The sequence below is a fragment of the Myotis myotis genome, unplaced genomic scaffold (genome assembly GCF_014108235.1).
Source record: "Myotis myotis isolate mMyoMyo1 unplaced genomic scaffold, mMyoMyo1.p scaffold_m19_p_18, whole genome shotgun sequence".
NCBI lineage: Eukaryota > Metazoa > Chordata > Mammalia > Chiroptera > Vespertilionidae > Myotis > Myotis myotis.
Window position 1 is genome coordinate 21,368,520 of NW_023416322.1, and position 17,771 is coordinate 21,386,290.

At 40.6% G+C, this 17,771-nt stretch overlaps 1 protein-coding gene across 6 annotated transcripts in view; it reads right to left on the bottom strand.

The window, feature by feature from the left end:
- The window catches only part of FAM20B (FAM20B glycosaminoglycan xylosylkinase), a 36,035-nt gene that overhangs the window by 10,952 nt on the left and 7,312 nt on the right, over window positions 1-17,771 (bottom strand). For 5 of the 6 annotated variants that reach the window (XM_036344445.1, XM_036344440.1, XM_036344444.1 and 2 more), the window contains exons 2-4: window positions 10,981-11,489; window positions 5,105-5,191; window positions 962-1,071 (exon numbers count right to left, since the gene is read on the bottom strand). In XM_036344445.1, coding sequence (XP_036200338.1) covers window positions 962-1,071; window positions 5,105-5,191; window positions 10,981-11,357 — 574 coding nt within the window. In that variant the 5' untranslated portion in view covers window positions 11,358-11,489. The remainder of the gene's footprint in view (window positions 1-961; window positions 1,072-5,104; window positions 5,192-10,980; window positions 11,490-17,771) is intronic. The other variant, XM_036344446.1, reaches the window with a different exon arrangement.

The following is a 17,771-nucleotide window of genomic DNA, read 5'->3' on the forward strand; positions in this document are numbered from 1 at the left end:
TTTTGTTGAGGATCAAATATAGTAACTGCGTAAAAGTGCTTAAAATTGAACAAGCACAAGTGCTTAGAAAAGATAAGAAACAAATTAGTGACACTGTATGCTTTTGGTTATTTGTAAGAACAGCATTGCTCTAGCCTTATAAGTTAAACTCTGCATGATGAATCTCTCACAAGTCTTTTAAATATTCAGTTTCACCTCATTTTAAATGCAAACCCATTCACTCTAGCAAAGCAATGTGAAGTTCATCTTGCAATGACTGTTTCAAGTCATAATGTGAAGCACTGTGTCACTGAAAATGTCACCATGAAGAGGCGGGGATAAGAGACCATAGCACCTCTGAACTGCCCCAATTCTCACTGTGCCCACAAGAACAGGAATGAGAATTTTAGCTCAGAGTGAGGTATACCAGAGAGCAGAGCCCAGAGGGACTGTAGCCAGTTCCATGCACATGAGTTACAGGCTACCCCCTGCAGAGTAGAAGGCAGTGGTGATCTTCCAGGCCCAAATGCAATCCTACAAGGGAATTTCTGACTTTCTCACAAAGTTGCCTTAAGGATTCCTCAATTCTAAGGAGACAGATCCCAAGAAAGTACATGTATATGAAAAAAACTACCCAGCCAATGATATACAGACAATAACAGTTTTAGGCCAAAAACTGAGTTTGAGGTCTAGCTAAGAACAAGCAGAAGGAAATAAAGTTACCAGCTACTTAAATTATCAGTAAATGATCTCACTTCCTACTTCACAGACACAACAGAGTACACATTAGGGAAAACTTTCAGTTTCCTGCCATCTACCTTTAGATCCATTTCCCCCAGTAATCAAAGAGCAAGTTGCCTGGCTTGCTTCTGTATTCCCTTCAGTTCTTCAATTCCTAGAAGTCACGAACCAGCTTGCTCAATGACGCCCCAATTAACTTAATAACTATTCCACCATCTCAAAGTTCTTTACATCTTCTTACCTACAGTTAGGAAGGTGCTCAAGAGCTGCTCCGTGGCCACAGGCTTTATCTCTGTCCGAAGATTAACAAATCTGCCAACCACCAACGGGGCTCGGCGAAAACCCAGAATCCTGGTTTGGAGGGTTGAAGAACAGAAGAGAAAAATCTTTGGGGATATAATTTAAACAGCAGTATTAAAAATTATGGTTAATTATGTTAGATGTGTAAAGGAATTGTTGACAGGTATAAATATTTTTTAGAGGTACATATGTTTATGAGTTTAATATCAAGATGTATGTAACTTATTTTAATATACACTTCAGCAAAAATGATAAGGCAAATCTGGCAAAATGTAAACTATTGTTTATTCCAGAGAGTGGGTATATGAGTTCATTATACTATCCTCTCTACTTTTGTTAGAAAATTTTCATAATAAAAAATTTAAATAAATTTTAACAAAGCTAAGAAAAACAAAACAACAACAAAGAAAGACCTGAATCTAAATCCATACTTGGGTTCCAAGCTTTGGATAAAACTGCACATTGGCAGAAAATATGGCTTAATCTAAAAGGATAAAACCCACGGGACAAATTAAATACAGATACTTTTTCTAATGGTCTAAAAGTAGAGCACAATAATTCTTTAAATGAAATTTCCTGTCTAGAAGAAATGTTGGAGGGGCAGGATCTGGAATACAAAGACAATTTATAATGAAGAAAATAAAGATCATCCATAATTCCAAAATCCAAAAATAATTGACATTTTGGCATATGAGCATTTTTCCTTTACAAGTATATATAAACACATACTCACTCTTGTGTATATATACACACAATATGCAGTTTTGTGTCCTGTTTTTCACTGATCATTATATCATGAGCCTTTTCTCATGTCATTACAAAGCCTTTAAAAATGGCTGTGTAGTACAGTGCTTACCAGAGAGAAAGGGGGTAGGAGGAGGAAGAAATGTGTCAAAGGGGGTCAACGGTATGGTGATAAAGAGTCCTGACTTCAAATGGTGAGCACAGAATGCAATAATATACAGATGATGTATTACAGAACTACACACTTGACAAATATCTTATTAACTAATATCACCCCCAAATTTTTAAAATAAAAAATTTTTTTAAGTGGCTATGCAATAAAAGTCCATTGTTCAGGGCTTCTGACTGACTTTGTCCTAAACTGAATCTTAGAAAAGCCACAAAAGCAGAGATCAACAGATTTGTCAAAATAACATAAAAACAGAGAGAACCTCCTGAGGCCAGAGAAAGTGGTCAAATCCTAATGAAATGAAGAAACAGCACCCCAGAGTAGAAAAGTGTCAGGAGCCATGGACTGGAGAAAAAGTGGAAAATATGTTTTCTCCCAGTGGCCACTATCAGGCCAAAGAACAGCAGCCAGCTTAGTGCCGAGCAGCCAAGTCACAGAGGTGGCAGTTAACAAAAGGGGTCGGGTGACTGGCTACAGAATATTTTTCAGATTTGGAGGTAGAGAAGGACCTCCCAAAGCACAAGTCATAAATGGAAACATCATCATATTTAATTAATATCAAAAGTAATAATTAAGTGGGTGATGTGCTGTGAAAAGATAAGGAGATACTAAATTTTGCCAATAATTGGGGAATTACAAAATACCACTTTACATATGTTAGATGAACAAAAACTGCTATGTTGGATAATATAAAGTATTGGTATGGATGTGGGAAAATGACCTTCACGCACTGCTGGTGTCCATCAATAGGGAAACAGGGAGGGGTTTGGGGATGAAGAAAATTGGGAAACAAATGAGGTCTTGGAAAGACTAATTCTGGGAAACAAATGAGGTCTTGGAAAGACTAATTCTGGTATTCCATCAAGTGATGAGTAGGATTTACCTAACTCTTTCCCATTAGTTCTTAAAAGAAGCAGTGAAAATTCATGGGATTGTGAACAAAACATTTTAACCTTTTCATGGCATTAGATGTTTTTTAGATTGCTACCAGCTACAGCTAAGATTGTGGTATATGTATCTTTGAATTTCTAATTATTTCTCCACGGTCCTTTCTAGAAACACCTTAGATATTTGCATCAAAGGGTATGAATATTAAGTTTTTTGACACATAAGGCTAGAGTTCTTGAAAGATTGAACCGATTAATGCCAGAGGCATCATCTGAATCTCAACAGATTCCTGCCAATGAAGGGTTTGGTTTTTTTTCATTTCTGCTATTTTCAGCAGTAGGAAATAGCATTCCATTGTTTAACTGGACTTTTTGTATTACTGATAAGGATGAGCTCCCTACCCCATATTCATTAGCAAGCAATAATTTCTATTCCATCAACTGTGTCCTTAGACCATTTTCTACTAGAATTTGAGTATATGTATAGATTTGCATAAATATTTATATATTATAAGGCTATTAATGCTTAGATTACATTAGATTCAAGTATTTTCCTCTGGCTTGTTTGCATTTAAATTTTGTTTGATGTTTCTTGACGTGTGAGTTAATTTTTTTATTTAGTTGAGTGTGATTTTTTAAAGACTATCACTCTTATTCTTAGAATATCCTTCTTAATCCAAAAAAAGACAAAAATTTACCTTAATTTTCTTCCAGCTACATTTAAAAAACATTGTGAATATTTCTTTACAAGTCTGTCCACGTGCCTGATGAATGAGCTGATCAGAAGAGCAACTAAGATACTAGACAGTTCACTCACAAGGTTACTGCTGAAAAATGTTAATTTCCCTAGCTAATTTATACATACAGAATTCATGTCTATTATTTTTTCCTTTGGAATTATTGGGGTTATTGGAGCTGTGCATATCTATATAATAAAAGCCTAAGCAACTGTTACGGCAAAATGACCAGAACGACCAGTCGCTATCATGCACACTGACCACCAGGGGGCAGACGCTCAACGCAGGAGCGTCTGCCCCCTGGTGGTCAGTGAATTCTCCCAGAGGGGGAGTGCCACTCAGCCAGAAGCCGGGCTCATGGCTGGCTTCATGGCAGCGCTAAGGAGCAGTGAGCCGAGAGGTAAGGAGCAGCAAGCAGGTGGTAAAGAGTGAGGGATCCTGGGGATCAGGCCTAAGCCAGCAGTCAGACATCCCTCGAGGGGTCTTGGACTGCGAGAGGGCACAGGCCAGGCTGAGGGACCCCCCCTCCCCAGTGCACAAATTTTGTGCACTGGGCCTCTAGTTTTATATAAAGGACAATAACATTCATTATATACGTCATGCTCTATGTTTCTAGCAAATGGGGATGAGTCAGTATTACTTTAGGCCAAAAAAGGTCTACTTTTTTGGTATTAGTTTAGGTCTACTTAAAAAACAAACAAATAGCCGAAGCCGGTTTGACTCAGTGGATAGAGCGTCGGCCTGCGGACTGAAGGGTCCCGGGTTCGATTCTGGTCAAGGGCATGTACCTGGGTTGCGGGCACATCCCCAGTAGGAGATGTGCAGGAGGCAGCTGATCGATGTTTCTCTCATCGATGTTTCTAACTCTCTATCTCTCTCCCTTCTTCTCTGTAAAAAATCAATAAAATATATTAAAAAAAACCCAAAAAACAAAAAAAACAAACAAATAGTGTTGCCAGGCTCAATAAACGACCAGTTCAATTTAGAGATCTGAATTCAAACCTTGGTTTTCATCCTGCCATTTTATTTACCAGTAACATCTTCATTTCATGATAATGACAAAGGAAGACCAGAATGAAATAACCCAAAAAAGCCAGGAGTTAATGTACTTTGGGCCCGGTTGGTGTATCTCAGTGGTTAAGCATCAACCTATGAACCAGGAAGTCACAGTTCAATTCCTGGTCAGGCACATGCCTGGCTTGCAGGCTTGATCCCCAGTAGGGGGCCTGCAGGAGGCAGCCGATCAATGATTCTCTGTCATTATTGATGTTTCTATCTCTCTCTCCCTCTCCCTTCCTCTCTGAAATCAATAAAACTATATGGAAAAAAAGAAAAATGTATTTTGGTATTCCTAGGACCACCTGAATTATGATGGACTCATACACATTTCATGGAATCAGTCAATCAGCTCTCCAAAGTAGGTAACAAGTCCAAGTTATTAAAGTCAGAGCCTTTATGCGGGTGAGGGGGAAATCCACATACCCTCTCCTTCCACGATGTTTTTGAAAGGAAACAATGCAAGTAAATCACTGTGACTACACACATACCTGTCCAAGTGAAAGGCTGCCACCTCTGCATTGTGTCTGTCATAACCAGCATAGGGTTCGCCTTCTACCACATAGTCTCGGTTATACCTGCAGAGAGAATGGGAAGCACAGATGGAGACATGAACACATCAGTACCACAGGTGCCAGCACAAGGGGCAGTGCACAGAAACTTCCGCAAGCCTGGTTCTGCTCCACAACACCTTCCCTGTCAACCCTGAGATGATCGTGGATGACACGAGTCAATGGTGGACAGGGTGAGGATGAAGTGGAGAAGAAACCAGTGTTCCCTCTCTACCGCAGCAATCATTCTATGAATAAAACACGGAAGATGTTATTTTACCCCATCGAAAAGACTTTCAAACTACAAGGTAATTTTCTGGAGGGCAAGGACCATCTTCGTATCTCCACAACAGTGGTAAGGTCTATAGTTGTTTACCAGAATGGCTACCGCTAAAGGCTTGTGACAGAAGTTTAAATTTCTTGGGAAATGGTCCTGAGACACCTGTTTCTGGTAATAAGTAGGCAAAGGTGCATTTGAAAAGAGCTGGTCTGTTTCTCTTTATGTGTATGATGATAGAGCAGAAGAAACACTGGACTGGAGTAAGAACTGCCTGCGTGAGTAAATGAGCAAAACCCTTTTCTCTGGGCCTTAGATTCCTTATCGACAACACTAGGGGCTTGACTAGGAGGCAATTTCTAAGATCTGTGTCACCTCAAACACCATTCTACATCATATGCATGACAAAAACACAGGATAATGAAAACTGGCATATTTCTCTCCACTAATCATAAAAATAGATACAATTTAAACCTGTTAATTGAGAAGAAAAAGACACTTAATTCACCTATGACCTCTACTGTTCACCTACATTCCCTGTTTCAAAAGGAGACCTATTAACTGTATAGGGAACTGTCAACTAGAAATAAACTGAGATTGAAGTAGAGTTGCTCCAGTGAGGACACATGGATCTCCAAAGCTGACAAGAATGTGGGGAAGTGGGAAATGGTACTAGAAAAGGCATGACCTTCAACATAAATGACTGTGGAATATAAAGTGAAAGCATGTCCACGAAACACATTCATCAAGGCAAAGTGATGAAACACTTATTGTAGAAGACAGCCATGCATCAGCACCCGGCTGGACACCAGCTTCTCCTTAGCGGTGTCAATATACTCAAATGCATTTTTTTTTTGTTTGTTTCTAGTGTCAAAGCATTGTTTAGGCTACCTGGCTCCCTCCAAATTAAAAGTCTCCATTTTAAAATAGAACTGCAGCCAAGCTGTCACTTCAAGCACCTCTCTCCCCACTTCAGCTGGAGGCTGCGGTAACACTGGGGGGCAGTCCTTGGATACTTCATTTCTGACTCCAGTGGAGCCACAGGAACACATGTGGTGATGAGCAGCCTATTCCTCTCAGTGAATCAGAGGCTGTCCCAAGGGAAAGGTAAGACCAGAGGAACCCGGGAACTCTGCAAATGGGCTGGAGAAGGCGGGGAGGGAAAGGACTAGGAATCAGAAAGAAAGAGCTTTACCGGAGTCAGAAAGCCCGAACCCTTAGCTCATGTTTCAGGTATGTGAAATGTGGCATCAGAACTCTGGGTCTCATTTTTGGCCCCCATGAAATGAGCAGCTGGATAAGCTGAGCTCCAGGGTCCCCTTCAGTACTTCCTAAGACCACTCCCTCACTTCTACCCACTTCCCAGCCCCTGCCATCTTGTCCTCACTGTAACTACAGTATGTACCTGTGATAACCAATTTACTTCCGAATGGAAACAGCTACATTGAAAAAAAAAATCACTTTTACAATGTAAGACAAAATGTGTAAATAAAAGCGTCACTGTGGTCCTACATATCATCTATCTTCCATCCCCCACCTCTGAGAGCAGGACATGGACAAGCAGGTTCCAGCAAAGCCGGCACCACAAAGGGCTGTGCAGAAAGGGGCAAGTCTCCATTAGCAGTGAGGACCCAGCTCCTCCTCTCAGCACAGTGATCCATCTTAAGTCCCTGACACAGCAGCAAAATTCATACAGTAACGGCCAATAAATCACTCCTACCCTCTGGTGAAGGACATTAGAGTCTGACCAAGGACATTAATTTGCACTTACATGGGGACTAAATAGCCTCTGAAGTCCCTAGGGTCACAGTAGCAATGTGCTAGGTGCTTCAGGACTGGAGTCAATTTTTACGAGCACTTAACTGTACAGCCACCTTCCCAGTCTGCGACAGTGCCAGGTAGAGTCAGCACAGGTCAGTGTGTGCAGGGACTCAGCACTATCTCCACTGCAGGAGCCCATAGAGCTTGCTAGGTGGAGAGAACAGTCCCCTGGAGCTGGGGGTGGACACAGGCTCTTCAGGAGGTGGTGGTGAGAAGGGGACCAGTCCAACAGAAATAAAAAGTTGGGTGCAGAGAGGAGAACTAGACTGAGGGTCATGACCATTAGGCTGTGGACACTGGTTTGGTCTGGTGAGTAATGGGAAGTCCCTGGAAGTTTGGAAGCTGAGCAGCACAGGGGTAATATGGCATTGGGGGAAGAATAAAAGTGTTCGGCATGGTCTGGAAGAGGAAGGTAATGAGAAGGTTGTAAGAGATATGAGATGAAGCAATAGTGACTAAGGTTAGTTTATGCATTTATCTGAGACCTCCTCCCCTAGTCACCAGCCAGGGTCCTCTCCCTCCACTTATACCTCATCTAAACACCCAGGTGTACCTGTAAAGCACCTAGACTGGTACGAATACTGTCCACTACCAGGACAACCTGACTTCTACACTTCTTGCTGTCCCATCTCATCCTCAATTATCTGGTATACAAACAGTGGGTGTGGAGAGGATATCCTCTTATTTAAACACAAAATGCCCATGACTCATCTATTTGCTTATCGCTCAGGCTACAAAACCAAGAGGTCAAAGACCACATTTCAAAACTAAGCTAGTGATTTTTGATGATGGGTGTGCCATGTCATCACACTTACAGGAAGGCAAACAAGAGAATTACATGTGCAGCACAACACCAGCTGCTCACACTCCAACAGATCCAAACGCCAACTCAATTCATTGCTGCAGGGTGACCCTGTCAAGTTAGTTACTCTGGAAATAAGTACTATGACTGCCCACAGTTGTGATGAAGGTTAGAGACATTAACAGATACAAATGTAGTTGGTGCAATGCCTGGCAAACAGTGTGCATTCAATGGAAACTATACTCTTCCTTATTACCTGCCAATCAGACTTGTGTTCTCCAAAAGTCTATTGCATTTTTTAACTTTCCTAATTTCCACACCTTCCATAAATCATGCTTCCCAGTTCCAGGTAAATGCAGATCCCTTCAATTTCTGGGATCCCAATATATAAGTTCTCTGGCTGCCTATTATCTACTGAGAGTTGGGTAATGAAGGCACAAGGCGAACAACTCTGCTCACAGTTGAGTTTTGTACATCATTGCCTCGTATTTCTTCTCCTACTCCAGCAAGAGACCCAAAGTATGTGTTTTTTTGTTTTTTTTTAAAATATATATTTTATTGATTTTTTACAGAGAGGAAGGGAGAGAGATAGAGAGTTAGAAACATCAATGAGAGAGAATCATCGATCAGCTGCCTCCTGCACATCTCCTACTGGGGATATGCCCGCAACCCAGGTACATGCCCTTGACCGGAATCGAACCTGGGACCTCTCAGTCCGCAGGCCGACGCTCTATCCACTGAGCCAAACCGGTTTCGGCAAAAGTATGTGTTTTAATTCTTTCAAAAGCTCCTTCGAGAAGTGGGGAAAAAGGTTAGTACACAGAAAATTTTAGATATTACAAACTTTGAGAAAATTCACCCTTTACTAATTCCTGGCAAATGAGTATGAATTACCATGTTAACCTATTTCAAATTCATATATTCGCAGAAAATTTTTCAAAAAATTAATTATACTACAGAACTGACACACAAATTATCTCTGTAAATCCTTACAGAAGTCCAAAGGTGCCGCTGTTTAACAACATACAGTCCACCCTTCAGTTCAAGTTTAGACCAAGGTAACTAAAATGGCCCAGTTTTCTGCTTAATGCAGGTAAAAGGAGCACTGAGATATCACTGTACACCTAAGAGAATAGCCAAAATCCAAAACACAGATACCAAATGCTGGTGAGGATGATGTGGGGCAACAGAAATCTCATTCATTGCTGGTGGGCATGTAAAATGGTATAGACACTTTGGAAGACAGTTTCTTACAAAATTAAATATATTCTTACCATATGATCCAGCAATTGTGCTCCTTGGTATTTACCCAAATGAGCTAAAAACTTACAACTACACAAAAACCTACACATAAATGTTTATAGCAGCTTTATTCATAACTTTGCCAAAACTTGGAAGCACTACAATGTCCTTCAGTAGGTGAAATGAATAAACAAACTGTAGTACATACAGACAATGGAATATTATTCAGCAATAAAAAGAAATGAGCTATCAAGCCACAAAAAGACACAGAGAGCCCAGCTAGTGTGGCTTAGTGGTTGAGCATCCATCTATAAACCAGGTGGTCACGGTTAGATTCCTGGGTGGGGCATGTGCCTGGGGTTTCAGGCTGGATCCCTGATAAGGGGCTTGCGGGAGGGGGGGGGGCAGCCAATCGGTGATTCTCTCTCATCATTAATGTTTCTCTCTCTCTCTCCCTCTCCCTTCCTCTCTGAAATCAATAAAAAATATATTTTTAAAAAAGACAGAGAAACCTTAAATGCATACTGCTAAGTGAGAGAAGCCAATCTGAAAAGGCTACAAAAGGTCTGATTCCAACTATATGAAGACAGTAAAAAGATCAGTGGTTGTCAGGGGCTAGGGAGAGGGAGAGAGAGTGGAAGGAGAGGGGGAGAGAGGGGTGAATAGGTGGAACACAGGGAATGTTTAGGGCAGGTGAGCTATTCTGTATGATACTGTAATGGTGAATACTTGTCATTATATGTTTATCAAAACCCACAGAATATAAAACACAAAGTGAACCTTAATGTAAAGTGTGGGTAGTAGTTAATAAAATAATATTGGTTTATCAATTATAACAAATGTACTACACAAATAGAAGATAATAATATGAGAAACTGGGGAGAGGGAATACATAGGAGCTCTCTGTACTTCACCCTCGATTTTTCTGTAAACATAAAACTGCTTTTTGGGAAAAAAAAAGACGTATAGCCCTAGCCAGCTTGGCACAGTGGTTGTAAGCATGTCAAACTCTCGGCCAGTGGGCTGAATTTATAAATGAGTTATGCCACGAGTTTGACATGCTTGGAGAGCGTCAGCCCTTGGACTGAAGGGTCAATAGGTCTCTCTCACATCAATGTTTTTCTTTGTCTCTCCCCATCCCTCTCTTTCTAAAAATCAATGGGAAAATGTCCTCGGATGAGGATTGGAAAAAAGTCTATTCATTAAAATTAAAGCAAGAACAAAACCCAGGTGAAAGAATTATAGCTTCAGCGCTAAGAGGGACTTTAGTCATTGATCCCAAACCCACTCCAGCTCTGGGTAACTCCTTCTCTAAAACATGTAGTTATCTAGTCTCTAACTGCACAGTTTTGGTGACAAGTGGCTTATTTCCCAACTAACTCAGTTTGTATCTCTAACATCTGGAACATAGTAGATATTTGATAAATTTAGAAGGACAGCTCTAACTGTAAAAAAAAATTGTCTTATATGGAACCAATTCATGTTCCTAAAATTTCCCCTACTCGAAGACTCACAGAACATTAAGGCCTAGAAAAGACTTCAGAGTGATCTTCCAGTCTATCCCTCTCATTTTACTGAAGAGAAAACCAAGAGAAGGAGATGACCCCTCTTACACAATCCCAAATTACACGCATCAACCAACTAGCACATATAACTTCTAAGATGAAGACTTACCGCTTAGGTTTGAAGACAACTTTCTGTCCTCCTTCAAGTATCAGTAAGGCTTTCAGCTGTGTCCCTTTGTAACCCACATCAGCTTTAATGATTTTTTTGGTGGCCATGGCATGCATGATTGCCCCCAGCTCTGGTGTCTCGTCAGGATACACTTCCCGGGGAACCACCCACTGGGCTGCAATCTCCCAGGGAGACTGCAAGGTGTGGTCCAGCTTGGATGCCAGCTCCACCCGCAAGCCAGCTATCATTCGGTGAAAAGCCCTCTGGTCCTCCCGGTTGGCAGCCGATGAATCTAAGTTGTCAATCAGGAAAACTTTGGTGAAGATAAAGATGACAAGGAGAATTGCTAACAACACGACTCGCTGCTTCAGCTTCATGTTGACCTCTTTCCTTCTCCCCAGACCCACTCTCTCTCACGTATCAGGGAGAGCAGGTGGTGATGGTTAGCAAGGAGACTCCATGATTATACATACTGGTCCATTTCTTCACTGAAGCACCTCCCACAATTCCTGCAAGCCCAAGTATAAAGCAAAATTCAATCAGAAATCCTGTCCTTCCCCCTGAAACTTTTGCAAGCCTCAAATACATTACGCCTTGTTAATCATATGCTTGAGAAGACCTAATAATTTAAAATTAACTAGTCTGGGGAAAAACTTAGTAGGTAAGGACTAGGTATAATTAAAATTTAAAATCAAATCCTCCTGTTTTATAAGATGCAGAGCCATCTAGGAGCCATTTGGACAGCTACAAATTCCTAAATACCAAAACAATGAGGAAAAGCACACCGAAAGTAAAACATTAAGAATTGAGTAAATCTGCCCTGGCCAGTGTGGCTCATGGTAGAGTATCAGCCCTCGAATCAAAGGGTCTTGGGGTTTGATTCCTAGTCAAGGGTTGATTGCAGGTTCGCTCCCACCCAGTTGGGGTGTGTGAGGTAGGCAACCAATTCTCACATCGATGTTTCTCTCTATTGTTCTCTTTCCCTCCATCCCTCCCACTCTTTGTAGGAATCAATAGAAAGAATATCCTCAGGTGAGGATTAACAACAACAACAAAAAAGAATTGTATAACTTAACTTTCATTTTTACCTTTCAAAATCCATAAAGGAGTTTTGAATATACAAACCACCAATATTTGGTAGCTTTCCAGTTCTTCTCTTCTCTGAAGATAAGTTTTATGACACACTGTAAGACAGGAACTCCTAAAAATGTCAATGAGAGTACAGAGGAGACTAATAACTCCTCCGAATCCAAGTTCCCAGCAGTAATATCTGTCATATGATACGTGTCATATCTGCTGATCATGTACTTACATTCAACACCCAAACACATATCTCTACTTAATCAGCCTTCCACTAATTATTTTTCAAAATTAAAATCTCTGTAAAATATGGATAATCAAATCTGGACAAGCAAAGGAAAAACATATCCCTATACCATCTGGCTATGAGTAAAATATGACTGGAACACTGATGAAACCTGGTACTATAGCAACACGATTCAGTCTGGACTGGGCAAGCACGTAACAAAAACACTGATGCCACAAACATAAAGAAGTGCTACTTGCAGTTGGGGCCAACCACATTCAGTCAATTCTCAAGCTAAAATACTCCAGATACAAGATCTGTGTAAGGGTGTCAAGAGCATACAATCCAGTCTCATTTGCAAGCTGACAGGTTGCTTTCTACCTCACAGGGCCATTTGAAATCATGCACAAGCTTGCTCTCCGTGTGCTTACACACAGCCCAGCATTGGGCTAAGACAAAGATGACAAGAAGATAACAGGATGTCCCCTCACTCTCCAATTCATTTAACAACGTAAACCATTAACCGAAGAAATAAAACCAATACAAAAGATAGGGCAAATGATTCCGCCTGAAACACATCCACCTCAACTGGAGACTGACTGTTCCCCTAATAACAGGTGAAACATACCCCCCAACAGTCTACTCGAGCAAGTGTGTTCTAAGAACCACTTCGAGGTGAGCCTGCTGACATGCAGCGTCTTCTTAGTGATTAACCAAGTACTCTTTTCATGTTAGTTTTCAAGAAGTAGAAAAACCAGAGTCAAATTCAAGTTCTAATTATCTCCAGCCACCTGTTTTGTTTCACCATCATCATTTCCCAGGGAGTATGTAACACTATTAGCTGAAACAAAGGCAATTCAAGTGCATCCAAAATATAATTGTGAGTTATCAAATTTGGTGTGACATTCAGTAAAACAGTTCCCTGTGATTACTGATAACAGCAATGCTAGGAGAACAGGTTGCAGACTTTTGCTAGTCCCAACACGACCTGAACCACACAACTTCTTCAGTTATTTGTCCAACAGTACACATTTCAGGCTACAGTGATGAAAGGGAACATGGAAACCTCACTGTGTCAGCAATCGCTTCCTCAGCACCTCCAGCTGCAACTCCCTACAGCCCTGGTACAGTTTTAGAAAAGGTGTCAGTTCAACAGCCTTCACTTGCCATAAAACATTCTTCAGAACTAAAGTCTGGTTAACCTATAAACTTCTAATGATGCTGCTCATTTCATTTATAGTAATAGAAATTCCCTCATGCTATATAAACATATCATATGTAAACATTTAGAATAATGGTTAAGAATACTGAGGTGTTTTTTAAAAATTACCAATATAGAAAGTTCTAGCAGCTTCAAAACTCATACAAAACAAACTGTCTAATTCTGCAATCTGAGTGTGTGCTTTTAAGTTCTGCAACCTATTAACCTTTGGAAAAGGCCTTAGAAGAATACATTCATCAATTCAGGGCTGCAAACAATTCATCCATTCTACTGGGATAGACATTTCTAGCAAGTGAACTGAAGAGTTCAACTGTCAGATTATTTCACTATTTACCACTGCAGATTAGCAGGTAGGGCAGGTTTAAAAAAAGAGATTAAGGAAGTTTTCATGCTGAGATGTCATCAGATCCGGGTAGAATAAGATCACACACAATTTGGCACTGTCCTTCATCCCCACAGCCGCCAATTTAACTTAGTGCTTATCACCTTCTACTTGATCACTGAAAGAACAGCCTTCTGGGCCACCAGGTTCTCCAATCCAGACTAGATAATGCAGCAAAACCAGATTTCTAATCACATACCACGTTTGATTTCCACAAATTCCTTAGCAAGACATTAAAGCCCTACCCTACATGACTTCAGCCAATCTACATGGCTAGGCACACTCTCTTCTCAGCTTCAACCTAAATGAGTGTGTATCAACTGGCGTTGGCTATCCATAATCAGCTGTCCTCCTTTTTTATTGGCAATCTACTTTTCTACCTTCACTATTGCTACTGACATTTCAGAGAACACAAAAATATTTAAGAAATCGACAGTGTGGAGATTATAGTGGATTTCTACAAAAGTTTGTGATTCTGCCCTAGTTGGTTTGGCTCAGTGGATAGAGCGTTGGCTTGTGGACCAAAGGGTCCCAGGTTCAATTCTGGTTAAGGGCATGTACCTTGGTTGTAGGCTCCCCCCTAGCCCGGGCTCTGGTTGGGGCATGTGCAGGAGGCAACCAATCAATGTATTTCTCTCACATCGATATTTCTCTCTGTCTTTCCCTCTCTCTTCTATTTTCCCTAAAAATCAATGGAAAAATATCCTTGGGTGAGGATTAACCAAAAAAAGAAAAAGTTTGAGTTTGCAAGACTCCTCTTCCAGAAAAAATGTATGATATGGATTAATTCCATCTTTTTTTTAAAAAATATATTTTATTGATTTTTTACAGAGAGGAAGGGAGAGAGATAGAGAGTTAGAAACATCGATGAAAGAGAAACATCGATCAGCTGCCTCCTGCACATCTCCCACTGGGGATATGCCCGCAACCCAGGTACATGCCCTTGACCGGAATCGAATCTGGGACCCTTCAGTCCGCAGGCCGACGCTCTATCCACTGAGCCAAACCGGTTTCGGCTAATTCCATCTTTTAATGATGGTATATTTTACTCCTGTATCCTTGAGAGGGAGGGTGCCCAAGACAGGCTTTCCATGGTATATTATCTTCTTTGAGATAGCAGCATACTATACAGTCTACAAACTGGGTTTCTAAGATCCCATTTCAAATATTTAAGAAATTAAAGCAATTATCACTGGGTATATTCCAAATTATTCATGAAAACTTCACCTGCATTCCCAGCTCTATTTCATGCCCTCACTCCTCTTCTAAATGCCTCTAACAGTGTAACACTGCCCAGTTATAGTATGGTCATTTATCTTAATGTTTCTGTTATGTGGAACAGAGCCCACCTCAAAGAATAAATAAACTCAAGGTAATAACATACTCAAAAAATGTTAAATAGAAAAGAGGCAGTGCAAACGGTAGTCCTCACACTAAAAGTTGGCATAAACTCCCAGATTCGAGTTCTGGAAGGTAGACCTTGATAAGGAATTTTCCTACAGAACCCTGGTTTCACTCTCGGTTCCATCACCCAAATGAGGCTTCCTATGGAGGCTCTATTTACTTTCATTCTCTACACACACACACACACACACACACACACACATAATCCTACATGGATGATAAACTTAGGACTGTTAAGATGTTTGGGAGAAGAGTGATAGATAATACAGAAGTAAGGTCCTAGTATAAAGTCCTTTGTTCAAGAGTCTGGAGAAATATATATAGAAAAACACATCGGTGCAGAGGTCCCTAAGTCATCGTGTGATAAAATTCAATGTGTGTGGCTGCAGAGGAACATGAGAACAACTGGCCCAATACACTACCTTACCATGGGCGCTCCCAAGCTACCAGCGAGATTCCGATCCTCATTTGTAGCAATGTCCCTTGAGTCTCCCTCTGGTCAAGTGACACCTCACACTACTTCTCCTAAGGTCACAGAGAAGAAATCCAAACCTTTGCTCAGATTAACTAAAAGTGAAAGCTTCAGTAATAACCTTTTTGTTTGTTTCCAATTCGATGGTCAAATCAAGTTCTTACCACATAAATGGAGCATAACATACCTTAAAAGTGTCAAGTACCATAAGGAAAACGATCAGTATGAACAATTCAACGAGAGGGCAATTGACAAAGGCAATGTGGCAAAGGGGGTGGAATTTATTATATAAACTAATATATGATCATGTCTACTCACACAAGCTCCCTGCCCTAGATTCTAAGTAGAAATTACAAGGGCCGTTTTACAAATTTCTTTGGTAATTTTTGATTTCAGCAAACCTCTGAAGGTTTAGTGAGCATGAGAGGTAAGACCTGAATTTAATTGAGTTTTTGATTGTCTTTGAAGACAGACACCAACAAACAACTTCTGCCATCAAGTGGTGGAATCTTCCCCTGAATCTGAGCTAGCTTTGTAACTTGCTTTGACCAATAGAATGCTGTGGAAGTAACTGTGTCGGTTCTGGGCTTAGGCCGTAAGAGACCTAGCAGCTTCCACTTGGGACCGAACCACTATATAAAGCAGCTTAGGCCAGACTCTTGAATGATAAGAGACTTATAGGGAGAGGAATGCCTGGCAGCCCCTAGCTCTTCTGGCCACCCCAGCTGAGGTGCCAGACACAGAAGTGCAACCACCAAGGGCATTATAGTTCCAGTTAAAATGCTATTTGAATACAGCCACACATGTGACCCCAGCCTATACCATGTGGGCAGCTGTCCTACATTATTATAAGGAATAAATCATGGTCTTAAGCCACTAAATTTTAGGGTAGTTTGTAAAATCCAACATTCTCACATATATTCTGTCCATATCAACTATTTTGGGGACCTTAATAATATGGGGGTAGGGGACATAGGGAAATAGATTATGTGACAAAAAACAATTTGCTCAGGGAGAGGGAAAACATTAAATTCACTATTAAATAAAGATTGAATGAATTGTTAGGTCATATCTGTAAATTACTATTAATGCCTTATAGCAGCAGTTCTCAACCTGTGGGTCGCGACCCCTTTGGGGGTCGAACGACCCTTTCACAGGGGTCGGCTAAGACCATCCTGCATATCAGATATTTACATTACGATTCATAACAGTAGAAAAATTACAGTTATGAAGTAGCAACGAAAATAATTTTATGGTTGGGTCACAACATGAGGAACTGTATTTCAAGGGCCAGAAGGTTGAGAACCACTGCCTTATAGAATAGTAAACTCATTATGAAAGTAATGCCATTTTGCTTTGTCACTGTAGATATTTAGGAAGATACATAATTAAGGACTCTTAAAGGTAACAAGAAAAAAACAGATTCTCAACTGGATCACTAAACCATTTACATATATTAGAGCAATTAAGGCTAGCCTTACACATAAACTCACACAACTACACATGCCCAGTTTATAAAGCCTAACCTTTATACTTCAGCCAAAACATAAATAAAAGCAAAAATCACAACCCTGTAATGAAAAAAATTAGAAACACACTTTCACCTGGGCTAAGTCTGATATATTGCCCTTTTGTTTTGTAACTGGTAGTGACATTAGAGCACTGTGCTATATTATCAGCAGCAGCCCCCTAGAAATAAAGTAGTCTCTCCTGATGGTTAGTAGCAGTTATTGTAAGTAAAAGCAAGAGCTTTCAGAAACTTTTCCACTTAGCACTGTGTGCTACTATCCAGGAAGTCAAAACCTCCAATACCAAATGGCATCGTTTATCACCTGAACAAACCCCAAGTATCTCCAGGAAGCCAGCCCACCCTGCACTGCCACCAGCTGCCCACCACTACAGCATATCATACCTCTTTTTCAGCGTCAAATGGTAGTCTTCACCTAATACAACTTATATACCAAATAATAACATTAATCGGTATCTGCATATAGTTTTCCTTTCC